Source organism: Cervus canadensis, chromosome 13 (genome assembly GCF_019320065.1).
Source record: "Cervus canadensis isolate Bull #8, Minnesota chromosome 13, ASM1932006v1, whole genome shotgun sequence".
NCBI classification, from domain to species: Eukaryota; Metazoa; Chordata; class Mammalia; order Artiodactyla; family Cervidae; genus Cervus; species Cervus canadensis.
The window spans coordinates 50,163,468-50,189,072 of record NC_057398.1 but is presented as its reverse complement, the minus strand read 5'-3'; the positions used below and the strand labels follow the sequence as shown (position 1 = coordinate 50,189,072).

At 42.4% G+C, this 25,605-nt stretch overlaps 1 protein-coding gene and 1 long non-coding RNA gene across 5 annotated transcripts; one reads left to right on the top strand and one right to left on the bottom strand.

The window, feature by feature from the left end:
- LOC122452167 lies at positions 1 to 12,783 on the bottom strand. Of its 4 annotated transcripts, XR_006272612.1 has the most exons (4): positions 12,647 to 12,783; positions 9,858 to 10,121; positions 4,116 to 5,231; positions 1 to 635 (listed from the first exon to the last, which is right to left on the bottom strand). It is a non-coding gene; the product is annotated as an uncharacterized LOC122452167 (long non-coding RNA). The 4 variants fall into 4 exon arrangements; XR_006272609.1 differs by lacking the exon at positions 1 to 635 and having other exon boundaries at positions 3,736 to 5,231; XR_006272610.1 differs by lacking the exons at positions 1 to 635; positions 12,647 to 12,783 and adding an exon at positions 11,607 to 12,636 and having other exon boundaries at positions 3,736 to 5,231.
- SRP9 (signal recognition particle 9) lies at positions 12,738 to 23,625 on the top strand. Its single transcript, XM_043485601.1, has 3 exons — positions 12,738 to 12,943; positions 17,586 to 17,654; positions 22,081 to 23,625. The coding sequence occupies exons 1-3, from the start codon at positions 12,872 to 12,874 to the stop codon at positions 22,198 to 22,200; spliced, it is 261 nt and encodes an 86-aa protein (XP_043341536.1). The 5' UTR covers positions 12,738 to 12,871; the 3' UTR covers positions 22,201 to 23,625.
- The last annotated feature ends 1,980 nt before the right edge of the window (positions 23,626 to 25,605 follow it).

The window sequence follows — 25,605 nt, the reverse complement described above, 5'->3', positions numbered from 1 at the left end:
TCTCCAGGACATGTGAAGGCAGCTCATGATGATGAGAGAAGCGCACTATAATATTATAACAGCGAGGCTCCCATACTCCCCGCACTACCAACCCCCAATCCGGCCTCTCCCCTCAGTGAAGGGTTGTGAATGCTCCCCACCCACCTTCATTTACAAGCCTGTGTCCTATGCATCCTGCCTCACAAGAAGCCCTGAGGCACAGGCAAGCTCCTTGAAGCTAGAAGTTTCTCTAGGATCCCGAGGGACCATTCTGCACAGGAGAATGTGTGTGCTCAACCTATTGTATCATATCATCCAGGAAACTCTGCGTCTGAGCAGTTCAGCTCTTCTCGCTATGCTTCTTTATCGTTCCCAGATCCTCCTGAGGAAATCACCAGCCTCCCATGGGATCACAGGCTTTAATAACCAGGAACTAAACAGCATGGAAATGCGACGAATCACATGGAGGTAAAACAGGAGCAGAGCAATATCTGCTATTATTAGAGTCAGACAGCCTTCTCCATCACCTTCCAGTTACCCAGGATTTCGGCCGGTATAAAGTGGGGAGGGGTGGTAGAGAGAATACTTTCTGGTACATAGGAGATTCAAATGTTGGTTTTTCTGAGGTTGGAAGGGAAGATATTATTATCTCCACTCTGCAAAGGAACAAACCAAGGCCATAATTATTCAAGATACATACATATATGTGTATATATATATATACATACATATATATTGTAATGAAATATGAGGAAGAGAAAGTTAAAAAAAAAATCTCATTTAAAAAAGCATTAAAAAATTTCCTTGCTTGGGAATAAACCTAACCAAGGAGTGAAAGACCTATATGCTGAGAACTATAAAACATCTATAAAGGAAATCAAAGATGATTCAAAAAAATGGAAAGATTTCACATGCTCTTGGATTGGATGAATTTAATACAGTTAAAAATAGCTAAAGTGTGAAACAGATCGCCAGCCCAGGTTGGATGCATGAGACAAGTGCTTAGGGCTGGTGCACTGGGAAGACCCAGAGGGATGGGATGGGGAGGGAGGTAGGAGGGGGGATCAGGATGGGGAACACATCTAAATCCATGGCTGATTTATGTTGATGTATGGCAAAACCACTACAATATTGTAAAGTAATCAGCCTCCAACTAATAAAAATAAATTGAAAAGAAAAAAAGAAACAAAAGAAAAATAGCTATACTACCCAAAGCAATCTACAGATTTAATGTGATCTCTATCAAATTACCCATCACATTTTTCATAGAAGTAGAATAAATAATCCTAAAATTTATAAGGAACCATGGAAGACCCAAAATTGTCAAAGGAGTCCTGGGGAAAAAGAACAATCCTGGAGGCATAACCCTTTCAGACTTCAAACAATACTACAAAGCAACAGTAATCAAAACAGTGGTACTGGCACAAAGACAGACATATAGATCAACGGAATAGAATAAAGAGCCCAGAAATAAATCCTCACACCTATGGTAAATTCTTCTTTGACAAAGGAGGCAAGAATATACAATAGAGAAGACAGTCTCTTCAACAAGCGCTGCTGGGAAAGCTGGACAGCTGCATGTAAATTAAAGAAGTTAGAACACTGCCTCACAACACATACAAAAATAAAGTCAAAATGGCTTAAAGACTTAAATATGACATGATACCATAAAATTCCTAGAACAGGACATAGGCAAAACATTCTCTGACATAAACTATAGTAGCGTTTTCTTAGGTCAGTCTCCCAAGGCAATAGAAATAAAAGCAATAAGAAATAAATGGGACCTAATCAAACTTATAAGATTCTGCAGAGCAAAGGAAGCCATAAACAAAAACAAAAAGACAACCTAAAACTAGGAGAAAACACTTGCGAATGATGCAACTGACAATTGGGCTTAATTTCCAGAATAGAAAAATAGATCATATAACTCAATAGCAAAAGAACAAAAAGCCCAACCAAAAAATGACCAGAGAAATAGACATTTCTCCAAAGAAGACATTCAGATGGCCAATAGGCACATGAAAATATGCTCAACATTGCTAATTATTAGAGAAATGTAAATCAAAACTACAATGAAGTATCACCTCACACTGGTCAGAATGGCCATTATCAAAAAATACATCTACAAACAATAAATGCTGGACAGGATGTAGAGAAAAGGGAACTTTCTTACACTGTGTGGAATTTAAACTGGTGCAGTCACTGTGGAAAACAGTATGGAGTTTCCTTAAAAAACTATAAACAGAGTTACCATATGATCCTTCAACCCCACTCCTGGTCATATATTCAGAAAAGATGAAAGCTCTAATTCAAAAAGACACATGCATCCCACTATTCATAGTAGCACTATACCCAGTAGCCAAGACATGGTAGCAACTTAACAGTACATTGACAGATGAATGGAAAAAGGTGTAGCATATATGTACACAATGGAATATTAGCCCAAAAAGAATGAAACAACACCACTTGCAACACATGAATGGACCTAGAGATTACAATACTAAGTGAAGTAAGTCAGACAGAGGAAGACAAAAATCATATGATATTACTTATATGTGGATCTAAGAAAAAAATAGTCAAATTAACTTACAAAACAAAAATAAACTCACTGACATAGAAAATGAACTTATGCTATCAAAGGGGAAGAGGGAGTGATAAATTGGGAGTATGGGATTAACAGGTGCACATGACCATACATAAAATAGATAAACAACGAGGATTTACTGTATAGCATAGGGAACTACATTCAATATCTCATAAGAAACTATAATGGAAAAGAATAAAAGAAAATATATATACATATATATACACATATATATGTATAACTGAATTGCTTTGCTATATACCTAAAACTAACACAATATTGTAAGTCAACTATAATTCTATTTTAAAAATATTTAAAAGATGCTCAACATCCCTCATTATTAGAGAAATGCAAATCTAAACTACAATGAGATATCACCCCACACCGATCAGAATGACCATCATCAAAAAGTCTACAAACAATAAATGCTGGAGAGGGTGTGGAGAAAAGGGAACCCTCTTGCACTGCTGGTGGGAATATAAATTGATACAGTCACTATGGAAGACAGTATGGAGATTCCTTAAAAAACTAGGAATAAAACCACCATATGACCCAGCAATCCCACTCCTAGGCAAATACCCTGAGGAAACGAAAACTGAAAATGACATGGGTATCCCATTGCTCACTGCAGCACTATTTACAATAGCTAGAACATGGATGCAACCTAGATGTCCATCAACAGATGAGTGGATAAAGAAGTTGTGGTACATATACACAATGGAATATTACTCAGTCATAAAGAGGAATGCATTTGAGTCAGTTCTAATGAGGTGGATGAACCTAGAGCCTATTATACAGACTGAAGTAAGTCAGAAAGAGAAAGATAAATATTGTATACTAATGCATATATACGGAATCTAGAAAGATGGTACCAAAGAATTTATTTGTGGGGCAGCAGTGGAGAAACAGACATAGAGAACAGACTTATGGACATGGGGAGAGGCGAGGAGAGGGTGAGATGTATTGAGAGAGTAACATGGAAATTTACATTATCGTATGTAAAATAGACAGCCAATGGGAATTTGCTGTGTGGCTCAGGAAACTCAAACAAGGTCTCTGTATCAACCTAGAGCGGTGGGCTAGGGAGGGAGATGGGACGGAGGTTTAAGAGGGAGGGGATATATGTATACCTATGGCTGATCCATGTTGAGGTTTGACAGAAAACAACAAAATTCTGTAAAGCAATTAACCTTCAATTAAAGAATAAACAAATTTGAAAACAAAAGGAAAAAAAATATTTATATGGTAGTGGTCCCTAGACTCAAAAGAACTTTCCTGGCCACACATGTTCATATTCCAGACTCCTGGGATATAAACCTGACCCCTTCCTTTTTCTTAAATCCTTCATCCAATTAACCCTCTTGATGCTCCAGCTTTAAACTATCTCAGATATGTACCACCCTCACTACCCCTGGCACAGTTCTAAGCACTTTAAATCTAGCAACGAATTTATCCTCATAAAACACTAAAGTGGGTATCATTATTATTCTCATTCTACTGATGAGAAAACTGGTGCACAAACGGGTGAAGTAATGTGTCCAAAGTCACATACTTGCAAAGTGGCAGAGCAGGAATCTGGGGGGTCTGGCTCCTGAATCTCAGCTCTTGACCACTGCGTTACGTCAGCTCCGCTCACTTTGTTCTCCGTGCCCGCCTATCTCAGACATTAGTCACTGAGCCCCTTGAAGGCAAGCATCGGCTTTTTACTCTTATCCCCGAGCCCTAAGCACAACGTCTGATGCACAGTACGTGATCAACAACTGTCTACTGAACAAGCAGTGGGTAACTGGCAAGGAGAGAAGCTAGAGAAAGGCCATCCGGTTTAAACTTAAAATCTCGGAGCTCAAATTGGTCATGAATTCTTTCCTCTGCTTTTATTCAAAATATTAAATGGCCCCAGAACGGGTCATGATCCCACCAGAGTCCACCTCTGACGGACTTGAGGGAGCAGCCCTCCCAAAGGCAGCAGCACCAGCACCCTAAGACCCTCTGGGGGCGCCCAGGCCCTCTGCCTGAGATCTGACGTCAGTCTCCCAGGACTGCACTTCTGGGCTTAGAATCAATAGGCTCCCCACAACAAACTGGAAATCTGACTCGCAGCTTCTATGCTGATGTGCTGAGGTGGAATCAAACGGGGAGGGCTTCCCAGAACGTCCGAGTGAATCAGCTGCTCCGTTTGGGATGAATCCAGAACATGTGCCCACAAAGGGTAGCACGTTGCAAATTGAGATCTAAAATGAACCATCTGGTCTGGAGAAACGGCCAACTGGAGGGATGGGGGCCTGGAAACCTCCCAGAGAGCAAACTTATCTGGGGGAAATGATGAGTCAGTTCTGCCCAGAAACAAAAGCCTTCGACAAAGCCCTTTGCAATAGGTCCCACGGCATCTCTTCTTAGAGGAGCCAGAATTGGGTAACTCCATCTAAAGGTTATCTTTGGAGTCAAGGTTCTAAGATGTCTGGTCCTGGGGTCCTTATGGATCCGGTTACCATAGCATAGGATGCAGAGAATCACTTCACAGCCAGACGGATGTGTTAGGCAAGAGGTGACAGGAAGTCCTGGACTGGTCAGGGACCAGCCTTTTCCCCTAAAATTGAGGCAGCTTAGCCTTGATCCTGGAGGACAACTTTCTTCTGTGTCTTTTTCTCCCAGCCATAGTCACTGTTGCCTGTAAAAAAAGTAAAAAGCAAGCCAATTACCAGGTCTAATTATCTCCCTTCATTCTCCTCTTGGCAAGAGCTGCTAAGGCTCTTGCCAAAACTCTGCTTCACCAACACCCTGATCCAAAAAGCCCCAAGTTAGCAAGAGAAGGCTCTGCCAGCGCAGAGCAGCTGTAAGGCTTCCCAACACCAAGACAGGGCGCAGGAGTTCAAAGCTGCTCTCTCCCAGGAGCCCCCTCGGCCTCCGCATCTGGACAGAAAGGAGGTGGCGGCGCCGGCCACCGGGAACCACACCAGAGCATGACGCGGCGGCCACCAACAGCCACTTGCCCTGTCTGCCGCCCCGCCACCCCAGAAAGCAAGGAAGCTTTTTAAAGGCCTGTTTGTGCTTGCAGTGGGAGCTGCCAGGTCATGGTGAGCTTCATGGCCACTTCTGTCCAGGCTTGCTTAGAGCTGAGCCTGGGCCTCCCAGCTGAGCTCAACTGGGAGGTGGGCCAGGGGCTCTCGAGGGGATGCTGGGAAGCTCTCCAGGCACCTTGCCAGTGCCTGTGTGCACATCCTTGCACTTCCCAAGTAGCTGTCCTGCCTCTGCCCAGGGGTGAGTCCGAGACCTGCTAGCCTCCTGCTGCCTGGAGCGAGGGCTCATTCACTCCTGGAAGATGCCTGGAGCCGTGGGGCTCTCTCTGACTCATGCAATAGCGAGCCAGTCTCCAAAACCCCAGTCAGCAGGGAGACGCTAAATCAGGTGGCCATCTACTCGGCCTCCAACCCCGCAGCCCCAAGGGAAGAAGGGCCAGGTGCAGTTCACGGGGCAGTTATGAAACCTAAGAAGCTGGAATGGCTTTGGGCTGGGGCTTTGAGAACAGGCAGGTATTGTGTGGTCAGGTGCAGAGGGGGTATAGAATACCCATCAGTTCACATACAAACGCCATCCCAGTCTTGTGCAGAGGGAGGAAGGGCCTTCCAGGAGCCTGAGTGGATTCCAACCAGAATGGAAAAAGGAAGGCTGTGTCCATGAGGGGGTTGGTGACCCACACCCAGAAGAAAGGAGGCCCAGAAGCCAATATGGACCTGTTTCCCAGCCCTCACCCCAATGCCTACAACAATTTTGAAGATCCCAGCATATATGCCTGAGACATTTCCGGGGATACGGAAGTTCCATCGGTCAGTGATCAAAGAATCTTTTCCTAACAGCCTTGGACAGGGGTTAGTTTCTCCACATGCCATCATGCTGGCCATCAGCAAATATTTACTGTCTGCATGGTCAAAGACCAGTGGCGGCCCTCCTGGTCCCTGCCTCCTGAAGACAGACCATAAAGGGCAACAAAGCTTAGCAGGAGCTTGAGCAACCAAAGATGGCTTGCAACAGGTCAGACACAAGAGACATGGAACACCTCATCTTTGTGCTGAAGCCAAAGCTTTGCATGTTTTACCATTTTCCTCTTTCACAGCGGCTGGAAGCCTGGGAAAGGTGAGAAGGGAATAAGAGCAGGAGAGAAATTGAGCAAGAACAAATGGCGCATGGAGAGAGTGATAATAGAGTGAGAGGTGGGGGCGGGGAGCCGTGGGGCAGCAGCTCCCAGGTCTAAGTGGGGAAGAAGCCAGGCAGACACCTGTTCAGACAAGATTTCCCCCGGGGCTGGGCTTATCTTCTCCATCTGTCCTCCCACAGTCAACCAGTATGCTGGACTTGGTAGGTTTCCCTTTCTCCCTTGACTTACTGATGAAGACTATAGTTATCAACGCCCTGGTTCCTGCAGCCTCAGGCAGCCACATAAAGCTCCCAGGCCAGTCCCTCACCCTGTGGCCTCTAAAAAGATAAAATCCAGAGACAGGGTGTGGGAGGACCCTTCTCACCATGTTTCCCATTGTCAGTGGCCATTCCAATGCCCTTTTCCCAATGGGTCATCTCTGTTACTAATGTCACCACATTTTGAGCACCCCAGCCTCCCCCTGGAGAAGGGCTCTGTCTGCTCCCTAATTGTTTGTGCCTTCATTGACACTTTCTCTGTATCCTAAAGCCTGCCTATTCCGTGTCATAATCTGACCTTTACTTCTTAAAAGAATTTTATTTATTTTTGGCTGTGCTGGGTCTTCATTTCTGCGTGGGCTTCTCTCTAGTTTCAGGGAGCAGGGGCCACTCTTGGTTGCGGTGCTTGGGCTCCTCATTGCGATGACTCTTCTTGTGGCAGAACATGTGGCCTCTAGGGCGTACAGGCTTCAGTAGCTGTGGTACACGGGCTCAGCAGTTGTGGTTCCTGGACTCTAGAGCGCAGGCTCAGTAGTTGTGGCACATGGGCTTGGCTGCCCCACGGCATGTGGGATCTTCCCAGATCAGGGATCAAAGCCGTGTCTCCCGCACCGGCAGGTGGATTCTTTACCACTGAGCCACCAGGGACGTCCCCTGACCTTTATTTTTTATATCCAGCTTTTCCTGATTCCATCCCCAATTAACCTGTCCCTTTTCTGCTCAGAATTTTGTGACTTGAATGTAAACGCTCCTTGCTAATTCTGGTTGTGCACACAGCCACAGCCTGCTTAGTGCTGTGTCTACTCCCCACCCCCCCAAACGCCAGGGAGTATCAGGTAGACACTTAAGACATATTGACTGACTCATTGGAATGACTGGCTGAGGACATGACAGTTGTGATCAATCAAGAGTCCACAGTCACCATTTCCCAGGCCACCCTGAGAGTTTCCACAGCAGAGCCTGCTGCGGAGTGGAGATGTCATCCGATTTCTTAATTAATGCAAACACTGTTCATCTGAATGCCCTAGGGCACAGTTTTTTTTTTTTCTTTTTTTAATTGGAAAAAAATGAGAACATTTTAAAAATGATAAAAATAACATTTACCAGCTTAGGAATAAATGAAGCTTTATTTCTAGACCTTTGGTTCCAGCAGCAGTCCCGCCCTCCCCACCACCAGCCCCAGTCACCCTCTACAGGTTGGTTGTCCCCTTTTCCCACCTTTCCCACCATGCTTCTTTGGGTGATGAACAGAATTCCTGCCAGTGACTACTAATTGGGTTAATGGAGGGACTGTGTAATTGTTCTCTTCGCAGCCCAACCCACCACACTGGCTGCTTTCCGACTACCTGCCTCTCATCTGTTCCAGGATCACTAATTTGCAACAACAACTTCCATTGTCGTCCACATCTGGGACTCTGGGGTTTTAAGTGAATCTCCCTAAGGCAGAGAACAGAAGATGCTGCTATTTCACTGTGTCTCATCTACAATAGGACCATTCTCTGGGGTTTCTGGGCAGTGAGGGGCTGCCCGAGTGAAGGGGAAATCTGAGCAGTGATGGGACCCAGGCCAGAGCGCAGCGTGCTGAGGGAGGAGAGCAGACGGGGGTAAAATTCTGACCTTTTCTTCCCAGCTACTTGGGTTTGCATTTCATTTTAATCAGTTTCAGATGAAACTGACAAGCCAGGATCCTCGGGAATCCTGGTGCCCCTGCCATTGCCCTCTGGCCTCCGGGGCATCGGTTGGGCAGCATCTGTCCTGGCCTGACCCAGCTTCCCCCAGAGGAGGCAGCATAGAGGGTGGCCTTTCCAATCCCCACAACTCAATGGCAGCCTATTCTCTCCGTCAGCACGGCTGGACAAGACAAGGCTTTATCCCCCTGTTGTTTTTTGAGGTATGTTCATTCTACTTGAAATCTGTTCCACCTTAAAGGGATCATTGGCTCAGTGGTAAAGAATCTGCCTGCCAATGTAGAAGATGTGGTTCCCATCTGAATTGGGAGCATCTGTTGGAGGAGGAAATTATAACCCACTCCAGAATTCTTGCCTGAAAAACCCCATGGACAGAGGAGTGTGGTGAGTTCCAGTCCATGGGGTCACAAGGAGTCAGCATGACTGAGTGACGAAGCACAACACAACAACGACAAAAGGATCGTGACCTGCCCAGACTATGGCAAGGTTAGCATTTTTAGAACAGGGCGTAACTAGGACACCGAGGGACAGCCTCCGGGCACTCTGTCACGTGCCTGGGGGGGCGGGTTTGTTGGTGGACGTGGCACGAGGGTGCTAGCACAACCTTTGGTCTCTGAGCCCCCTTGAGCTGGGCTCTGGAAATGGGCTTTGTTTCTTGGGGTGACTTCTATCTCTACCTGCCTTCCATCTCGGCCTGTGTCCCTCCCTCCCTCCCTCCCCCACCCTGACCCCCAGGCTCAAGGTGCCCCTCACTGTTCCTAGGCAGCTCTGGGCTTCTGATCCACAGAATTGGGCAGTGTGGGCTGTGGGTCCTGGGAGTCAGTTCCGGGCTTCACACAGTCACACTCTTGTCTTTACCTCCAGACCACACTCCCCATCCCCAAACACCTGGGAGGAGGGGATGCTGAGGCCTGCTTGAATCCCCATAAATGCTTGTTTCTGCCTCCAGTCTTGATCATTTATAAACTCGCCTTATTCCTACACCCTGCTCCGCTCACATTAGCATTTAAGCTGCTCAGGCACATCTTTGTTTTCTCTGTAGAATACCTGGTAGGGTGACTGACAGAAGAGGTGCTCAATAAGTAATTAATGAATCAAACTGGGTTGGAAGTTCCGGACAGTTAAGTAAGAGCTGAGGCTCTTTCTGGAAAGGAAAAGTTGAGACTGAGCAAACGATAAACAAAACGCACCAATACCTGTCTCAGCTAAGGCAGGGTTATGCACTCCGTTGGGATCTTGAAAAGGCTGAAGTCGGCTCTCAGGGATCCGTCTCTGCAGGACTGTCTGCTCACCACTGCCCTCCGCTGGACACCTGGCCAAAGCAGCCCGGCCCGTGGGGACATTCTCGGGTTTCCTTTCCTCCCCACGCTGGATCCAGCTCCTGGGCAAACCGGTTTCTCTGTTGGCTTCTCTTACCAGGTTTGTTTCACTCTAACTGTGCTGCACTGAATTCATGAGACCTGGGAAGGCACAAGAGAACTGTGACTTCTTTGAGTCCTGGCGTATGGAGGGTTCCACAAATGCTTAATGCATGAAATCAACATAATGACCTTTAGTTCCCGACATGCCAGCAGCACTGTGGACTTATCATGATTGCAAATATAAGAATCCACTTAAGAACCTACTCCTACAACGGTCTACACACCCTATGCTGCCAGCTTTTAGGAGACAACCTAGAAGAACAAAGAGGGACAAAAAGCTTCTGGGAAAGAATTAAAAAACAATCAGTCATTTCTATCTTGACAACAACAACAGACCTTCCTCCTTAGGGGAAAAAGGGAAGAAGGGGAGAGTAAACATGGGTACCACTAAATCTTGTGGAAAGACCTCTCTCTTGCACTAAATCTTGTGGAATGACTTCTGTCTCCCGCACTGTGCCACATTTCTGTCTTTAATTATAGGTATGGGTGAATTTGCCTTATTATCTCTACCCCTGACCTCTTTAGCTTATAAGCATTTTGCCCACACACACTCACACTGACCCTTAAAAGTTATTGAATTCCTGGCAGTCAAATATGGTGTATGAGTGGCTAATAATTTGCCAAATTGCAATAGTAAAATAAGTTAAAAAGGACACATCACATTTATGGCTTATAAATTGCTTCCATTTGCTGAAAAATTGTTTTCGTCTCCCGAAATTGAACTCTGGAGTTAGCCCAAGGCCTGGCAGGCATTTGGAGATATGAATCTGAAGCTCACAGAAGAACCTGGACTAAGTAGCATAGAGGTGGAAATGAAAACCCAAATATTGCCCAGGAAGAACTCAGAGGGTGAAATCAAAGTATGATACCTCAGGACCCAGTGCTGAGGGGCCAAGGGAGTGGAGGAGGCTAGGACAGAGCAGGAGAGGGAAAAGCCAAAGAGGTAGGAGGAGCAAGGAAGGATGGAGTCAAAAAAACCAAGGAGCTGGGAAATTTCAAGGATAAAGGAGTGGCATATGGCCTCAGATGCAGTTGAATAATCTGGTCAAGAAAGGACTGAGGGCCTTCCCTGGTGGTCCAGGGGCTAAGACTCCATACTCCCAACGCAGGGGGCCCAGTTTCCATCCCTGATCAGGGAAAGAGATGCCACATGCCGCACCTAAGACCCAGTGCAATGAAATAAAGAAATAAATATATATTAATATATTTTAAAAATTTAAAAAAGAAAGGATTGAGAGTTGTCTTCTGGACTGGGCAATATGAAGGTCACTAGTGACCCTGAGAGCAGTTAGTGACCTTGTGAAAACAACTTCATTTGAGGGTTGAGGTGGGGACAGAATGGAAGGCACTGTGGTGGGAATGGGATTGAAAGGGAAGCAAGGACATGGAAACAATCATAGGAGGTAACCAACTTAGGCAAAAGAATAAAGGCTTTCAGTTTTGACCATGCACAGGCTGGACTTCACCGATTCAGCTTCCCTTCAACCACTAGTGACATGTTCTAAAAATAAAAATTAATCATACCACGTCCTGTTGTGATTAATATCTGCCGGCTCTCCACTTGCTGAACAATGGAGAGCAAAGTCCAGGGCCGATCTGTTTAGTATAATTTATTTTCTGTAATTGTATTTATTTATTTTTGTCTGTACTGAGTCTTCCTTGCTCTGCGACGGCTTTCTCAAGTTCTGGCAAGCGGGGGATTACTCCGTTTTGTTGTGGTGCTTGGGGCTTCTAATTGTGGGGGCCTCTCTTGTTTCAGTGCACAGGCTCTAGGGCGCAGTCTCAGTAGTTGTGGCTCATGGGCTTAGTGGCTCAGCAACATGTGAGATCTTCCCGGGACCAGGGATAGAAGCTTCTGCATTGGCAGGCGGAGTCTTTACCACCGAGCCGTCAGGGAAGCTTTACAACTGATGTTTTACTATACATAAAATATACTTCAACTTGATTAGAGAAAAATACCCTTCTACCTCACTCCATAGCCTGGAGAACAAAGTTCAAATTTCTTCCGGCTTAAGTGATATGATTTCTTCCCTTGATTCTTCCCCTATGCCCCCAAATACATGCTTGCGTGCTAAGTCGCTTCGGTCCTATCTGACTCTTTGCAACTCTATGGCTATTCTGTCAGTGGGAGTCTGCAGGTAAGAACACTGAAGTGGGTTGCCATGCCCTCCTCCAGGGGATGCCCACCACATTAAATACACTACGGATCTAAAATGGGCCTCGACGTCCTGCCCTGCCCACCTGTTCAACACCCATCATGTTTTTCAAGATTCAACTTGTGCCATCCCTGTTAGCGTCCTCTAGACACAGAGGTCTGTCATATAAAGCTTTCCATTGCACTCTTCCGTTTATGTCTCCCCTTTCTTTTACTAAGCTGTAGGCGAGACAGATCCTGCGCTTATCACTAACCGGCTCTATCTTTGCTGAAGAAACCTGGGCTTTACCGTTGTAGTCCAGCCCGAAGGACAGCGGGACAGATCCTCCTCCAGTCCTATAAGGGGCGCTGTGGCAACCTCCATCGTCTCTCCCTCTCGCCACCTCTCCGGACCCTCTCCCAGACTCACACGCTTGGGGCTCCGCCTCGTAGGCAACATCTCTCCTTCCCATTGGGCAAGAACTAGCCGGGCTGGCCAATGGAGCGAGGCGTTGGTGCGAGGCGGCGCCACCATCTTTGAGCCTCTGGGCCCCTGTCTTGGTAGGCGGCTGAGGGAGTTAGGGAGGTAGGTGGGCCGCGCCGCGCCGCCTCCGGTCCACAGCCGTTCCTGTTTCTGTCCTGCCGCGGTCCCACGATGCCGCAGTACCAGACTTGGGAGGAGTTCAGTCGCGCAGCGGAGAAACTCTACCTCGCCGACCCAATGAAGGTAAATCGCAGGCGGAGCTAGTGTCTGTCCCAGCTCCTGGTCAGGATGTCTTCTCTGCCGTCCGCTCGGCCTCCGGAGCTTCTGCAGTATCTTAGGAGGTGCTGTGTGTAAAGAGAGACGGATTCCGCGCGAAGTCTAATTGTTCTTTTCCTCTCTTCTCTTAATAAGGGCCCTGTGAAGCCTGAAACCAGCAAAATCAGGGTCAAGTCAGGGCTCTTAGAAGCTTTCCCCCGCCTACAATCCCTGAACTTCCATATCGTTGGTTTACGTGTCTCTAAGGGCAGGGCTCCTCCCCCTGCAGCTTCGGCTTCCTGTGGCGTTTCAGTTCAGTTCAGTCGCTCAGTCCTATCCGACTCTTTGCGACCCCATGGACTGCACCACGCCAAGCTTCCCTGTCCATCACCAACTCCCGGAGTAAACTCATGTCCATCGAGTCGGTGATGCCATCTAACCATCTCATCCTTTGTCGTCCCCTTCTCCCGCCTTCAATCTTTCCCAGCATCAGGGTCTTTTCGAATGAGTCAGTTCTTCGCATCAGGTGGCCAAAGTATTGGAGTTGCAGCTTCAGCATCAGTCCTTCCAATGAATATTCAGGACTGATTTCCTTTAGGATGGACTGGTTGGATCTCCTTGCAGTCCAAGGGATTCTCAAGAGTCTTCACCAACACCACAGCTCAAAAGCATCAAAGACCCCAATTTGGAAGCATCTACCTCCCGCAGATTACTGGTTCTTAATATTTTGGAGGTCAGTGCCCTTTGAGAGCAGGAGAATGCACTTAACACATAAATGTTTGTAAACAGTTTTAGGGGGTCTGTGAATCTCTGTGGGCTTCACTGGAGTCTCAGACGGTAAAGAATCTCCCTGCAATGCAGACCTGGGTTTGATCCCTGGGCCAGGTAGATCCCTTGGAGAAGGGAATGGCAACCCACTCCAGTATTCTTGCCTGGAGAATTCCATGGACAGAGGAGGCTGGCGGGACTGGTCTAGAGTCCATGGGGTCACAAAGAGTCGGACACAAAGTGAGTGACTAACACACACACCTGTAATTCATTCATGGCCCCCACAAAATTATAATGTAACCTCTGACATCGACTTATCATAATTTTTGGGGGGCCATGAATGAAATACAGGCATCCATGTGTGTGTGTGTGTTAGTAAGCAAAGAAGTTGCAAGGACAAGAATTTAGCATTTGGGTCTTCATTTTCCTTCCTCTTGGTTTTTATTGTCAACTAAATATTATTTGAAATATTTAAAAGTCCTGCTAGCTTTTTAGACCTAGATAAGTAACAAGAAGCCAAAAACCTTAGTTCCATTCTTTGCAATAAAGTGATGTAATAGTAATAAATGATAAAATGAATTAGATACTTGTGAAATTGAGTACTTTGTTTATGACACAGTTTCTGGCTCCTCCATTTGGTTGATTTTGTTCATAGGACGATTTGTTTCTTAAAGCAGTGTACCATGAGGACTATGCAGGACTTTTGTAGAAGTACCCACAGTGTAAACTAAAAATACTTGGAAAGATAGTAAAGAATAAACAAATCCGCAGTAAGAGTAATAACCCTATAAGAATGTGGCCATAGTTATAGGGAAAATGAAAATAAAATGATTATTATTGAGCGTTGCTATGAACAAAGCATGTGTAGAATAGACAGGAGAGGGAGAACCTATGAGTTCTTTTCAGAAAATTCCAGTGGCCTAAAAACTTGTGCCTTCTCATGGTAACCTTCCATTGGTTTTTAACTGATTTTTTTGATAGGTCGGTGAGGGGATGAGTGGGAAGAGAGCTTGGCTGACAGTTGTATTGAATACCTTCCATGTGACAGACATTATATATATATACTTATCTGTATAATTTATTTATACAATTGAAGACAATCCCTTGAGGTAGTTGAATGAACAGTCTTAGATACATTAAATGATTTGCCTGGTGATCTCTAAGAGATTAGGCTAAAATTTGAACCCACATCTCTAAACACTGTGTTCATGCTGTTTCTACTAGTCCATACTGCTGAAACTAAAGAAGAAAAGAAATTTTGTCAGAACTCTTTGGGATCTGTTTTACAGAATTGTCTTCTCTTCCTCTTGATCGTATTTATCACCTTTTACCATTGTCTGTTGCATCCGCTCTTACGTGAAAATGATGATATTGCTAGACCATGTAATAACCTCTTTGTCTGCCTGCTTTTAAAATTCCTTGTTCACTCTCACATATACCACAGCTATTTCAGACACAAAAATTGAATTATCAGTTTCCTGTTTTAAAACTGGTTCTTCACTGGTTGCTGGTAAAAGTCCCACCTTCCAGGCCCCAGTCTGACCCTCTCTCCAGTCTTGTTGGCTTTGTCTCCCACCATTTCCACCATCCTCAGCCCTCGCTAGCCTCAGAAAGCTACAGGATGCATCATATCTTCATTTAGACTGCTGCTTCAGCCTTTCTCCTAACTTCTTCCCTAAAAGTAAGAAAGAAAAAAAAGCATTTCTGAAGCTATTTCCATAAATTCTTTTTACACTTTCCTTGTTTTCTCTTTTAGCATTTTACCTGTATATGTCTTTCTAGGACTTAATTCATGTTGTCTTATGTTTTGATTATTTAAGTTGGTTGAATTCAAAGTTACTAAGAAAGCAAGAACCTTGATTTCTTTTCCTTCTCAGTGGCATCTGACATGGCAACTTAGGCGCTTTCTAATTTACCAATAAAAAGGGGGTTGGGGCTTCCCAGGTGGTGCTAGTGGTAAAGAACTCACCTGCCAATATAGCAGACTTATCGGGTTCCAGATCCCCTGGAGGAGGGCATGGCAGCCCACTCCAGTATCCTTGCCTGGAGAATCCCGTGGACATAGTAGCCTGGGAGACTACAGTCCAGGGATCGCAAAGTTTTTTAACTCATTTCTCCTAATGAAGCCACTGAGTATTCTTTTAAGCAGGAGTTAAAACTTTACATTGTTGTCATGCTTAGTACATTTTTAAGTTGGTTTCCTTTTGTTTCCAGAGGACTGAATTTTTTTACTATGTAAAACTGAACTTACTAGCTCAATAAGTAGAATCTTATTAGGTAGTCTAAAGATACTTACACCTACTTAAGTGCTTGGTAAGTTCCCTTTCCTCCCTCACCAAGACAAATCTCAGGATGATATGACCTTTTTAAATTTGCAAACCCAGGGGAGTAGAAGGCATAATGAGAAAAGCTGTAGAAAAAGCTCTAATAGCCCTTTTTATTTAGTTTCCAGAATTATCTTGAGGGTCCTGTGCTACATTGGAGCCATTTTAAATATATGTTCCTGTTTTGGCTGGTAGAACTTAGCAATTTTTAAAACAGCTAGCTAAAGCTAAACTAGAGTGATTTATTATATTTTTGGTTAATAAGAGACTTGTCTCTGCTGCAGTACACTGTTTTGAATCCAACATTTAAAGAAATATAATGTTCATGGAGGTTGTGAACTCTATTGGGAACTGTCTTCTTTTTTTTGGGCGGGGGGGAGCTGTCTTCTTTTATTGGAATATACTAATATCTAAATCATTTTCTTGGCTTCCTGACTGTAGAACACCCAATAGCAAAAAGTGCTGTGTATTATGGCACTCAATGTAGGAGTTATTCTAGATGTGGAAAGTTGTGTCTCATGTCGTGCCATCATGAGAAAGAGACGATTTTGCTGAGTAATTAGTCTGAGTCCACCTCTTGAGAGCCATGGGAAAATGGAAAGTATGAACTGCAACTGCAGTGCTCTTTCCTGGGAAATGGATTTGAACTTCACTAGTCATTTCTGCTCCTTTCCCCCTCTTTTTTTTCCCTATCAGTCCTCTGTGGCTAGATGTGTGGGTATTGGGGGGGAGAAGAAAACCTTCTCCTTTACTCTCTTAGGTTTCATAAGAGGGGCTCTGCAAATTAAACTGACAAAAGACAGGTTAATAAATAGAAAGAATTACACTTAGCATAGAAGTTCACAAAGAGGAGGAATTTGGGACCTATATACCATCTTAAGGGTGGGAAAGTATGGGAGAGAGGTTGGGCAGAGGAAAAGAGGTGTGGGGCTTCTAGGAGGGAGTAAGTTCTGAGAAGGTGACTAGGGAATGTATGGGCAATATTAGAGTTGTTTGCTAAGGTTTTTAGGGAACAAACCTTCTTCTCTTTTCCTAGGGAGAAGAAACACCTTTACAATGGGAAACTTACGTTATCTTTACAAAGCTTACTTTATATCCTGCTTTCGATCAGAAAGGGCCGAGAACTAATTGCCTTCAGCTCAAAACTTTCCTTTAGCTGAAGTGGTATACTTTTGAGGTAGCATGCTGTGAATACCCTTCAGTACGTAGTCTTACTGGCAAGAAATGCCAAACCGCCTTAAGAGTCTTACAGACATTCTCTGAATAAGGGTGTGCCTTGGGAATTTTCAGTACATCTTTTCAAAGTGGCTGAAAATAAAATACCTGACTTTCTTTTAAGTCTTAAAATACTGTAGCAGTAGGAATGAACAAAGTGCTGTTTTCCCTCATTTCAGTAATGATGAGTTTACAGTAAAGGTGCCTTTAGATATTTTGGCTATTAATTCTAAAAGGATCTATTTTAGCTCACTTGAAGACTAAATTATTTATGAGAAATGTCTTCTGACTTCACTGTTTCTAAATATGTATTTTTATTTCAGGCCCGTGTGGTTCTCAAATATAGGCATTCTGATGGGAGTTTGTGTATTAAAGTAACAGATGATTTAGTTGTAAGTATACATTTTTATTTGTTGCATACTTTCAGATTTGTTTGAGTTAGTCATTTGTTTGAAATTATTTACATAGAATTTAGGCAGGTCACCCATTAGAATGCTTATTTTGTGTTTCATTCCCAAGTCAAGAGCCTTGTTCTTGAAGCTACTTTTATAGGCACTTGGAAACATAATTCAACTCGCTTCGTTAATACAGTTTGTCAAGTATAGTTTAATAACAGCCGAACAAGAAGAACATAGAGACCAAACATAGATACAGGGGGTAAAGGTTTCCTTGTAGATGTGTGAGAAGTAAGTGGTATTTGAATACAAGTTATAGGTTCTGTAGTTATATTTCTCTTGTTTCCTGTCTGCTCGTTCTTCTCGCTTCCTCACACCCCATTTATTTCTTACCCCTCTGCCATGTGGTTTCTACATGAAGTCTTTCCCTGAAACTGCTCTCAGCGAGGGCTCAGCAGCAGCCCCTTCATTTTCAAACCCAGTACTCTCAGCAGTTCATATCTTGCTTGACCTCCTGGCTGCTTTTAATATTTTTAATATTTATTTGGCTGCACCAGGTCTTCGTTGAGACATGCAAGATCCTTAATTGCAGCATTCGGATTCTTAGTTGCAGCATGTGGGATCTAGTTCCCTGACCAGGGGTTGAACCTGGGCCCCCTGCATTGGGAGCGCAGAGTCTTAGCCACTGGACCACCGTGGAAGTCCCCACTCCTGGCTGCTTTTGATACAGAAAACCACTTCTTGTAGAAATTATTTTGGCATCTTTGGCTCCATTTTATCTTGTTTTTCTTTTTCTCTGTTTATTTCATTCTTTGCTAGTTATTTTGCTGACTTGCCCCCATTGATATTGGTTTCTCCAGGATTCTGTCCTTGATGTCTTCTTACCACTTCTGGATCAGTGCATTAAGTCCAGTACTGCCTGTGTGTGTCTGTTTCCAGTTTTGTACTGTTAGCTCATATTTTTCTTTTGGCTTCCTGACTAGGTCTCAGTTGAGCATCCTTCCTTCTCTACTTCATAAGGTTAGCCTGTCTAGAATGGAAGTCCTCATCCCTTATCAAACTGGTTCCTCCTGCCTCCTGTCTTTAATTACACTGTCATCTACCTGCTCAGAACCTGGGAATAATCTTTGGTCCCTTCCTTTCCTTTATTCTCAGATTTACTATTCCTTCATTTGAGAAACTTGTATTTTGATTCTCTGATAAGTTCCATATGCTTTGCTGGGCATTTGTGAATTACTGATTCAATCTCTCATCTCATTTCCTGTCATGAACCCTTCATCCTCATTGCTAACCTCTTAAGGCCTCGTTGTCACTTGCCTGGGCTGGTATCTCTGTGTCCCTGCTTCCAGTTCATCCTTCAGTTGTCCCATACTACTGTCCCGCCAGAGTGATTTCTAAAAATGCAAATTGGATTCTAACTACCCTGCTTAACAATCTTTAGTGGCTTCTCATCACTCATAATGTAAACTCCACCCTCACATCCCCTCTAATCTCTGTCTTTTTTTGTGTTACTTAAGGGCTCCTTTAATATGCCATGCAGTCTTAGGCCTCTGAGCTTTTGAACAAGTCTGTCTCCATCTTTGCAGTACTGAATCCCACCCCTGCCCCAGTGTGACAAGCCAACTGCTTATATTTCAAAACCCATCTCAGAAGGACTGCTTCATTTCTTGTTTTTATTTCTGCCTCTTTTTGTGCTGTTTCACAATTTTTTTTTTAATCACATTTGACTTTAATAGGTTGTGGGCTTCAAAATAATAAGAATAGATGAGTTATAGTCATACCTGTATTTGTAGTGACTAGTCCTGACCCAAAGGGCACTTAGCAAACATTTCTTTTAATGGATTAACTCTTTTAAAAATCTCATAGTGACTTTTAAAATGACTTTTGGTCATATCTTTTACTGTGTTTGTATTCAGGATTCCATTATGAGGTTGCATGAAGTCAGATCTTTTTAAATTAATGTCATATCTTTGCAGGACCTATTAAGTTTGGTGAAATGTGAAAAAGGAGTAAATTGAGCTGTTGTGTGCTAAACCTAGGTTGAGGAGATTTGAATCCTAGCTTAGTAATCTAACAGCATTTTAGTCTTGGGGAAGATCAGGCCAAAAGTTTGGCTTTGGGGGCCTTAATTTTCTCATCTGTGAAGTGCCATAGTAATAGTCTGCTTACAGCTCAGTTGGTAAAGAATCTGCCTGCAACGCAGGAGACCCGGGTTCGATCCTGGGTTGGGAAGATCCCCTGGAGAAGGAAATGGCAACCCACTCCAGTGTTCTTGCCTGGAGAATCCCATGGACAGAGGAGTCTGGTAGGTCCATGGGGTCACAAAGAGTCAGACACGACTTAGCAACTAAACCACCACCAACACCTACCTAATTGGGTTGTTGTGCAAAATGAAATATGTGGAAGCACTTAGCACTAGTGCCTGCCACTTAGTAGGTTCAATAAATGTATACTTGAATCCTGAGCATTCACATTGAGAAAAATGTTACTTGTGATTGTCACAGAGTGGATAGATAGATATATCTACTATCTATTGGTATGTTCTGCTTCAGTAATAGAGGAAAATGCAGAATTGAATTCAATACAAAAGACTTTACCTCCAAATGATGACTTTTGGCCTCTGGTAATGATTAAATATAGTTAAAGATCCATGGTAAGCAATACTGGAAAGAACTTTAACATTAATGATTTCCATGATAAGATCTAAGTATGAAGGATACTTTTTGTTCCCTTTCTTAAAACTACTGAGAATTAGTCCTTATCTAGAAGGGACCAAAGATACAATCAAATCCATCATACTAAACAACAAATGTGTGAACCAACTCCAATGAAAAAATCTATTTTCTAATGATTTTTAAAGAAAAGTTTGTATACTTCCCTCAATAATTCATTTTAATAGCTCAGAAAACTCTTCTTAGACTTTATTATTATTGTCTTATAGCTTTGACTTTTTTATAGTCCCATTTATGCATCTATTGTTTCTAATTCCATGACTGATTTATAATTGTTTTCTACGAAGCTCTTTCTGTGTCAAACTGTAGAGAGAAGGTATATGTTCTTCTATAGTACATACGCTAAAATTGAAACTCTGGAGATGATTATGGCCGCTTTATAAGATTGTTAGATTTGTACAGTGTGTGAATTTTTCTAAGTAAGTGGTTTAAGGTCTGTATGAATTCAAATCAGTTGCGCATTGTCAACCGCAAATTGGCACTTGCCATCTACCTCTACAAGGATTAAGTCATGTACTGCTGCAGCTGCTGACCTCCAACACCCCTTGAATGAGCCCAGGATGGAGAGCAGAAATGAGGCACACTCTGCTCCCAGAAACCTGGCAGGACAGGTCTTCAGATAATTATATATTCTCAGGAGCTGATTTTCTGAGCCCAATTCTTATATCTCCTTGTATCTAGAAAAGCACTAAAATCTTTCATGGTGATGACTGTTTCTCATGACGAGCAGAAGCGTCACGAGACCAGCAGAAACTTTCTAAGAAATAAACATGCTTGATTGCATGTCCTCCCCCTTCACCAGAATTACATGTATACTGTCCTTCTCCTTTGTCTTTGGAACAGTCTCTCAGAGCAGTTTGAGGTGCTGTCTCCTGGGCTGCAGTCCTCGTATTGCCCCAGATAAAACTTTTAACTCACGACTCTGATGTTGTGTGGTTTTTTAAGTTGACAGCACCATCAGGTTGAACTCCAAATCACTTGAAGTTGATGAATATTACTGCAGGATCACAAAGTTCCCATTGCTTAAAACTCATATGAATCCATAAGATGGGCTGAAGAAAAATGGATTTGTGTTACAAAACGAGACTGCCATCTTAAGTTTGATAATTTTGAAGATTCTAGATGAAGAATTGAATGTAAAGCAAGGAAGAGTTTGGATTGGTTTAAAAGTTATAAATAATACCAGAAATCAAGGTTGAACAAATTTATCTAGCTTGATGTAGGTACCAACCAGCAGTAAGCAGGAATTCCTGATTTTTAAAAGATGATCATTAACCATACACTTCCCATTTCATAAACAGAGAAAGAGATCCTAAAATGTATATGCTTTTCCCACTATAACTATAGAATCACTTATAACCAGATCCCAGGGAGAAAATACCTGATTCCAACCTTTAGTTTTTGTCATCAGACCATGACAGAATATGATTACATTAGTCTACTGGTCATTTTTGAGATGCCTCAAATAGGGTTCATTTTGTTTTTTGTCCATAGCAGTGGCATTTTAAATATTATAAAATACTAAACTTAAGGAATGTAATTGTGGGAACCTGGAAACTTGAATTATCTCCGGAGGAAGTAAAGCAAAACAGTGGTAGGAAAGACTCAGATTTTTACCCAAGAATATGTTTGCTACATCGTTAGTAATCTAGTTTTACATAGTTAATGTGTGCTTTTAAAATTCCTGACAGTGTTTGGTGTATAGAACAGACCAAGCTCAAGATGTAAAGAAGATTGAGAAATTCCACAGTCAACTAATGCGACTTATGGTGGCCAAGGAATCCCGCAGTGTTGCCATGGAAACGGACTGAATGGTTTGAAATGAAGACTGTTATGTTCTTAGGAAGTAAATATCTTTTGAATTTGAAAGAGTATTGGGAGAGAAAATACTTTATGTAACTAAGTGGGCTATTCAGAAGCCAAGAGATCATTTTTTTGTACTTTGTTTTTTAATGTTTACTTTAGAGAGCCAGGAATGTAAATGCTTTCAGTTAGGAAGCCTTTATTTATTTTTTGGAGATTGAACAAAAAATGCATCTATCTTGGAAACTTTTTGTAGATTATTTGGTGTTAAGCAAAATAAATAATTACTTGCTGTTAAGTTTGTATCAGTAACTTGAAAATGAGATTAAGAAAAGCCAGTTCTTCCTTAAATTTAGTTAATCTGTGTTTAAAAGAAAATTGAATATAATTGTTTTGCTAAATTGATGCATAAATTTTGTGCTGTTGATGACCAGCAAATATAAAATAAGGTAACTGGAATTAACTGTGCACAGCAATATAGCTGATTATATATAGTAGTATAGTCTCAATTATATCTAAAAATAATTATGAAAACAGGTATGCTTTACCTTAAACTTTACAAATTTAAGCTATATTTTTAAATATAAGGGGTTCATATTATCATTAACTTGTTGAGCAAAGACTTACTTTGAATCTAATTTTCAGTGCTCTGAAACATCTGCAGTTACTTTAAATGCATGAACAGAATGATCACTAATGGATTGAAATCACCATATTACAGAATACTTGCCACATATTTGCCATCTATCTTTTCTCAGAAGGGCTAAAGATTATTTGAACTGTTAAATTTTTGCATACCTCTATGATACCCCAGCCCGTTTCTCTCTTTACTTAACCTAGGTATTAAGCATGACTGTCACAACTGTTTCCTTTAAACCAGAAATATGATATTATTTGACATTTATCTTATATTTGCAATTAATTTTACCAACCTAAATATAATGTTATATGTTGATTCCCACATTAAAATATTTTTTATTTGGAATTTGTTGTGCTGACCAGCATTTCAACATGCAAGGTTCCATTAACTGTATGAATTTTGGCATGTTTCAGAGAGGTCAGTAAATAAAATATTACATAAATGTGTATTATGTCTCTTTAAGTTTATAACTTCTTAAGAATAATTGATTTCTTGACTGGGATATTCTACGTTAGTTTAGACTAAAGTGAGCCTATTATGCTGTATGTATGTTTTATTTGTTTCTTCATACTTTTATTACTCAGCTTTCTCCGTTATAGCATTTGGTTTTTTTTCCCCCCACTGTTTCTCACAGTTGTATTACAAAAGAACCATGCTAGCTTTTTTCAGTCTCCTATTGATAGACATTTGGTTGTTTCCAAGGCTTTTGCTGTTAGGATGCTGCACTGAATATACACATGAGTAGTATATGTGTACATTTGATTTCTAGAAATAAAATTGGTGAGTCAAAGGGTATATGTATTTCTAATTTTAATAGATACTGTCAAATTGCTTTACGCGGAGATTGTCCCATTTTGCATGCCCAACGGAATGCAGGAGAATGCTGTTTCTTCACAACATTGCTGCACAAAAATACAAATTCCAGGTTTTTTGCATTCTGATGTGTGAAACACTGTTGTTGTTCAGTCGCTAAGTTGTGTCCAGCTTTTGCCACCCCGTGGACTGTAGCCCACCAAGCTCCTCTGTCCATGGTATCTCCCAGGCAAGAATGCTAGAGTGAGTTGCCATTTCTGTCTCCAGGGCATTTTGTTTTCTTGAGTAAGAAAAGTAATGTCAGGGACTTCTCTGGTGGTCCAGTGGTCAGCAGTCCATCTTGTACTGCAAGGAATGTGGATACGATCCCTGGCCAGGGACTAGGATCCCACATGCTGCAGGGCAGCTGAGCCTGTGAGCCACCGCTGGAGAGTCTGCACTGAGATGAAAGATCCTGCATGGCTCGAAGAAAATCAAAGCTGTGTGCCACAACCAAGGCCCAGCACAGCCAAATACTTAGAAAAGAAAAGCAACATCAGATAATGTAGGGGTTTTTTGGGTTTTGACTGTCCCCCCCCCACCCCATAATAGGATAACTGGAAGGTTTTTTGGCCTTTGTTTTTCTCATTTAAATCATCTACTTTTTAACACTACTCTATGAAGATAAGGTGGAAGGGGAGGGACATAGGTTTGAGTTCTTTGAATCCTTGTAACTTGTAGCAGTGATTAAGAGCAGATGTTCCAAGGCAGACTGTGTTGCAATCTTGGCTCCACTACTTCTACTTCCTAGTTCAGTGGTTTTTGAGAGGGTATTTCTCCAAGCCTCTGTTTTCTTCTCTGGAAATTGGGCTGAAAGTATTCATAGGGCTTTGAGGATTAAGTGGCATAATCTACTTTAAATTCTTGGCACATTGCCTGGAACATAGTAAAAGCTCAACAAATGGTAGCTATTATTACTGTTATTGTTATGGTTGTTATTTTTCAGTGGAATTGGTATAAGTAGCCAGCTCTTAAGTTTTCTCATTTTAATTGAATAGTTTATAAGTTAACATCTGCCTTTTCTACTAAGCTATGTCTACTATCAAATGTTGTTTTTGGCAGATGGGAAGTGAAACAAGATTGTCTCCATGGAGAGTGTTTTTATGTGGTGGGAGAAACTGAAATCTTAAATCTAAAACATGTTCATTTGTACCTACACAAAATTATTAAGAGAACTAATTGGTGGTGAAGATATTAAATCTCTCAAAGACCGTATAATAATAAAACTGCAAATTATATATTCTAAAAGTCACAGTGCTGTATACTCTTGACTTTTTTCTTTTATCAGGAGATAGTTCTGGATACTATAATCACACTTTTCATGGACTAATTTTTTTTTTTTTTAATCATTCCACATGGCTTATGGGATCTTAGTTCCCTGCCCAGGGATCAAACGCAGGGCCCTGGCAGTGTGAGCCTCAAGTCCTAACCACAGAATGCCAGGGGATTTCCCAGGGACTGATTTTTAGCAAACTGTTTTATGATGTATTTAATCAAATGTTACTGACCCTAAGGTAATCCAAATGCAGTTATCATAGTTATTAACATTCTAGGTACAATTAACAGTTCAAATAATTTCATTTTGTTCTCTTCTTAGGGAGACCCACTCTCCTTGGAGCACATAGCATTGTTGGAGCATTAAGCATTGTTGGCTACATGTGTTCTCTGTTATAAAGGGCTGGCTTTTCCCTTCTCCCTAGCCTGTCAACGTTTTGTCTTAAAAATGTAAAATCTGTTAGTCACAGCTCTAGGCTGTGTTGGCAGCATTTGATAGTTGATATCTTCTGTTACCCTTAGAAAAATCTAACACTAGCAACAGTATGATGGTAATAGTCTTGAAAGTACAGCTGACCCTTGAACATCAAGAGTTTGAACTGCATGGGTCCACTTATATGCCAGTTCTTTTCACAGATACGTAATA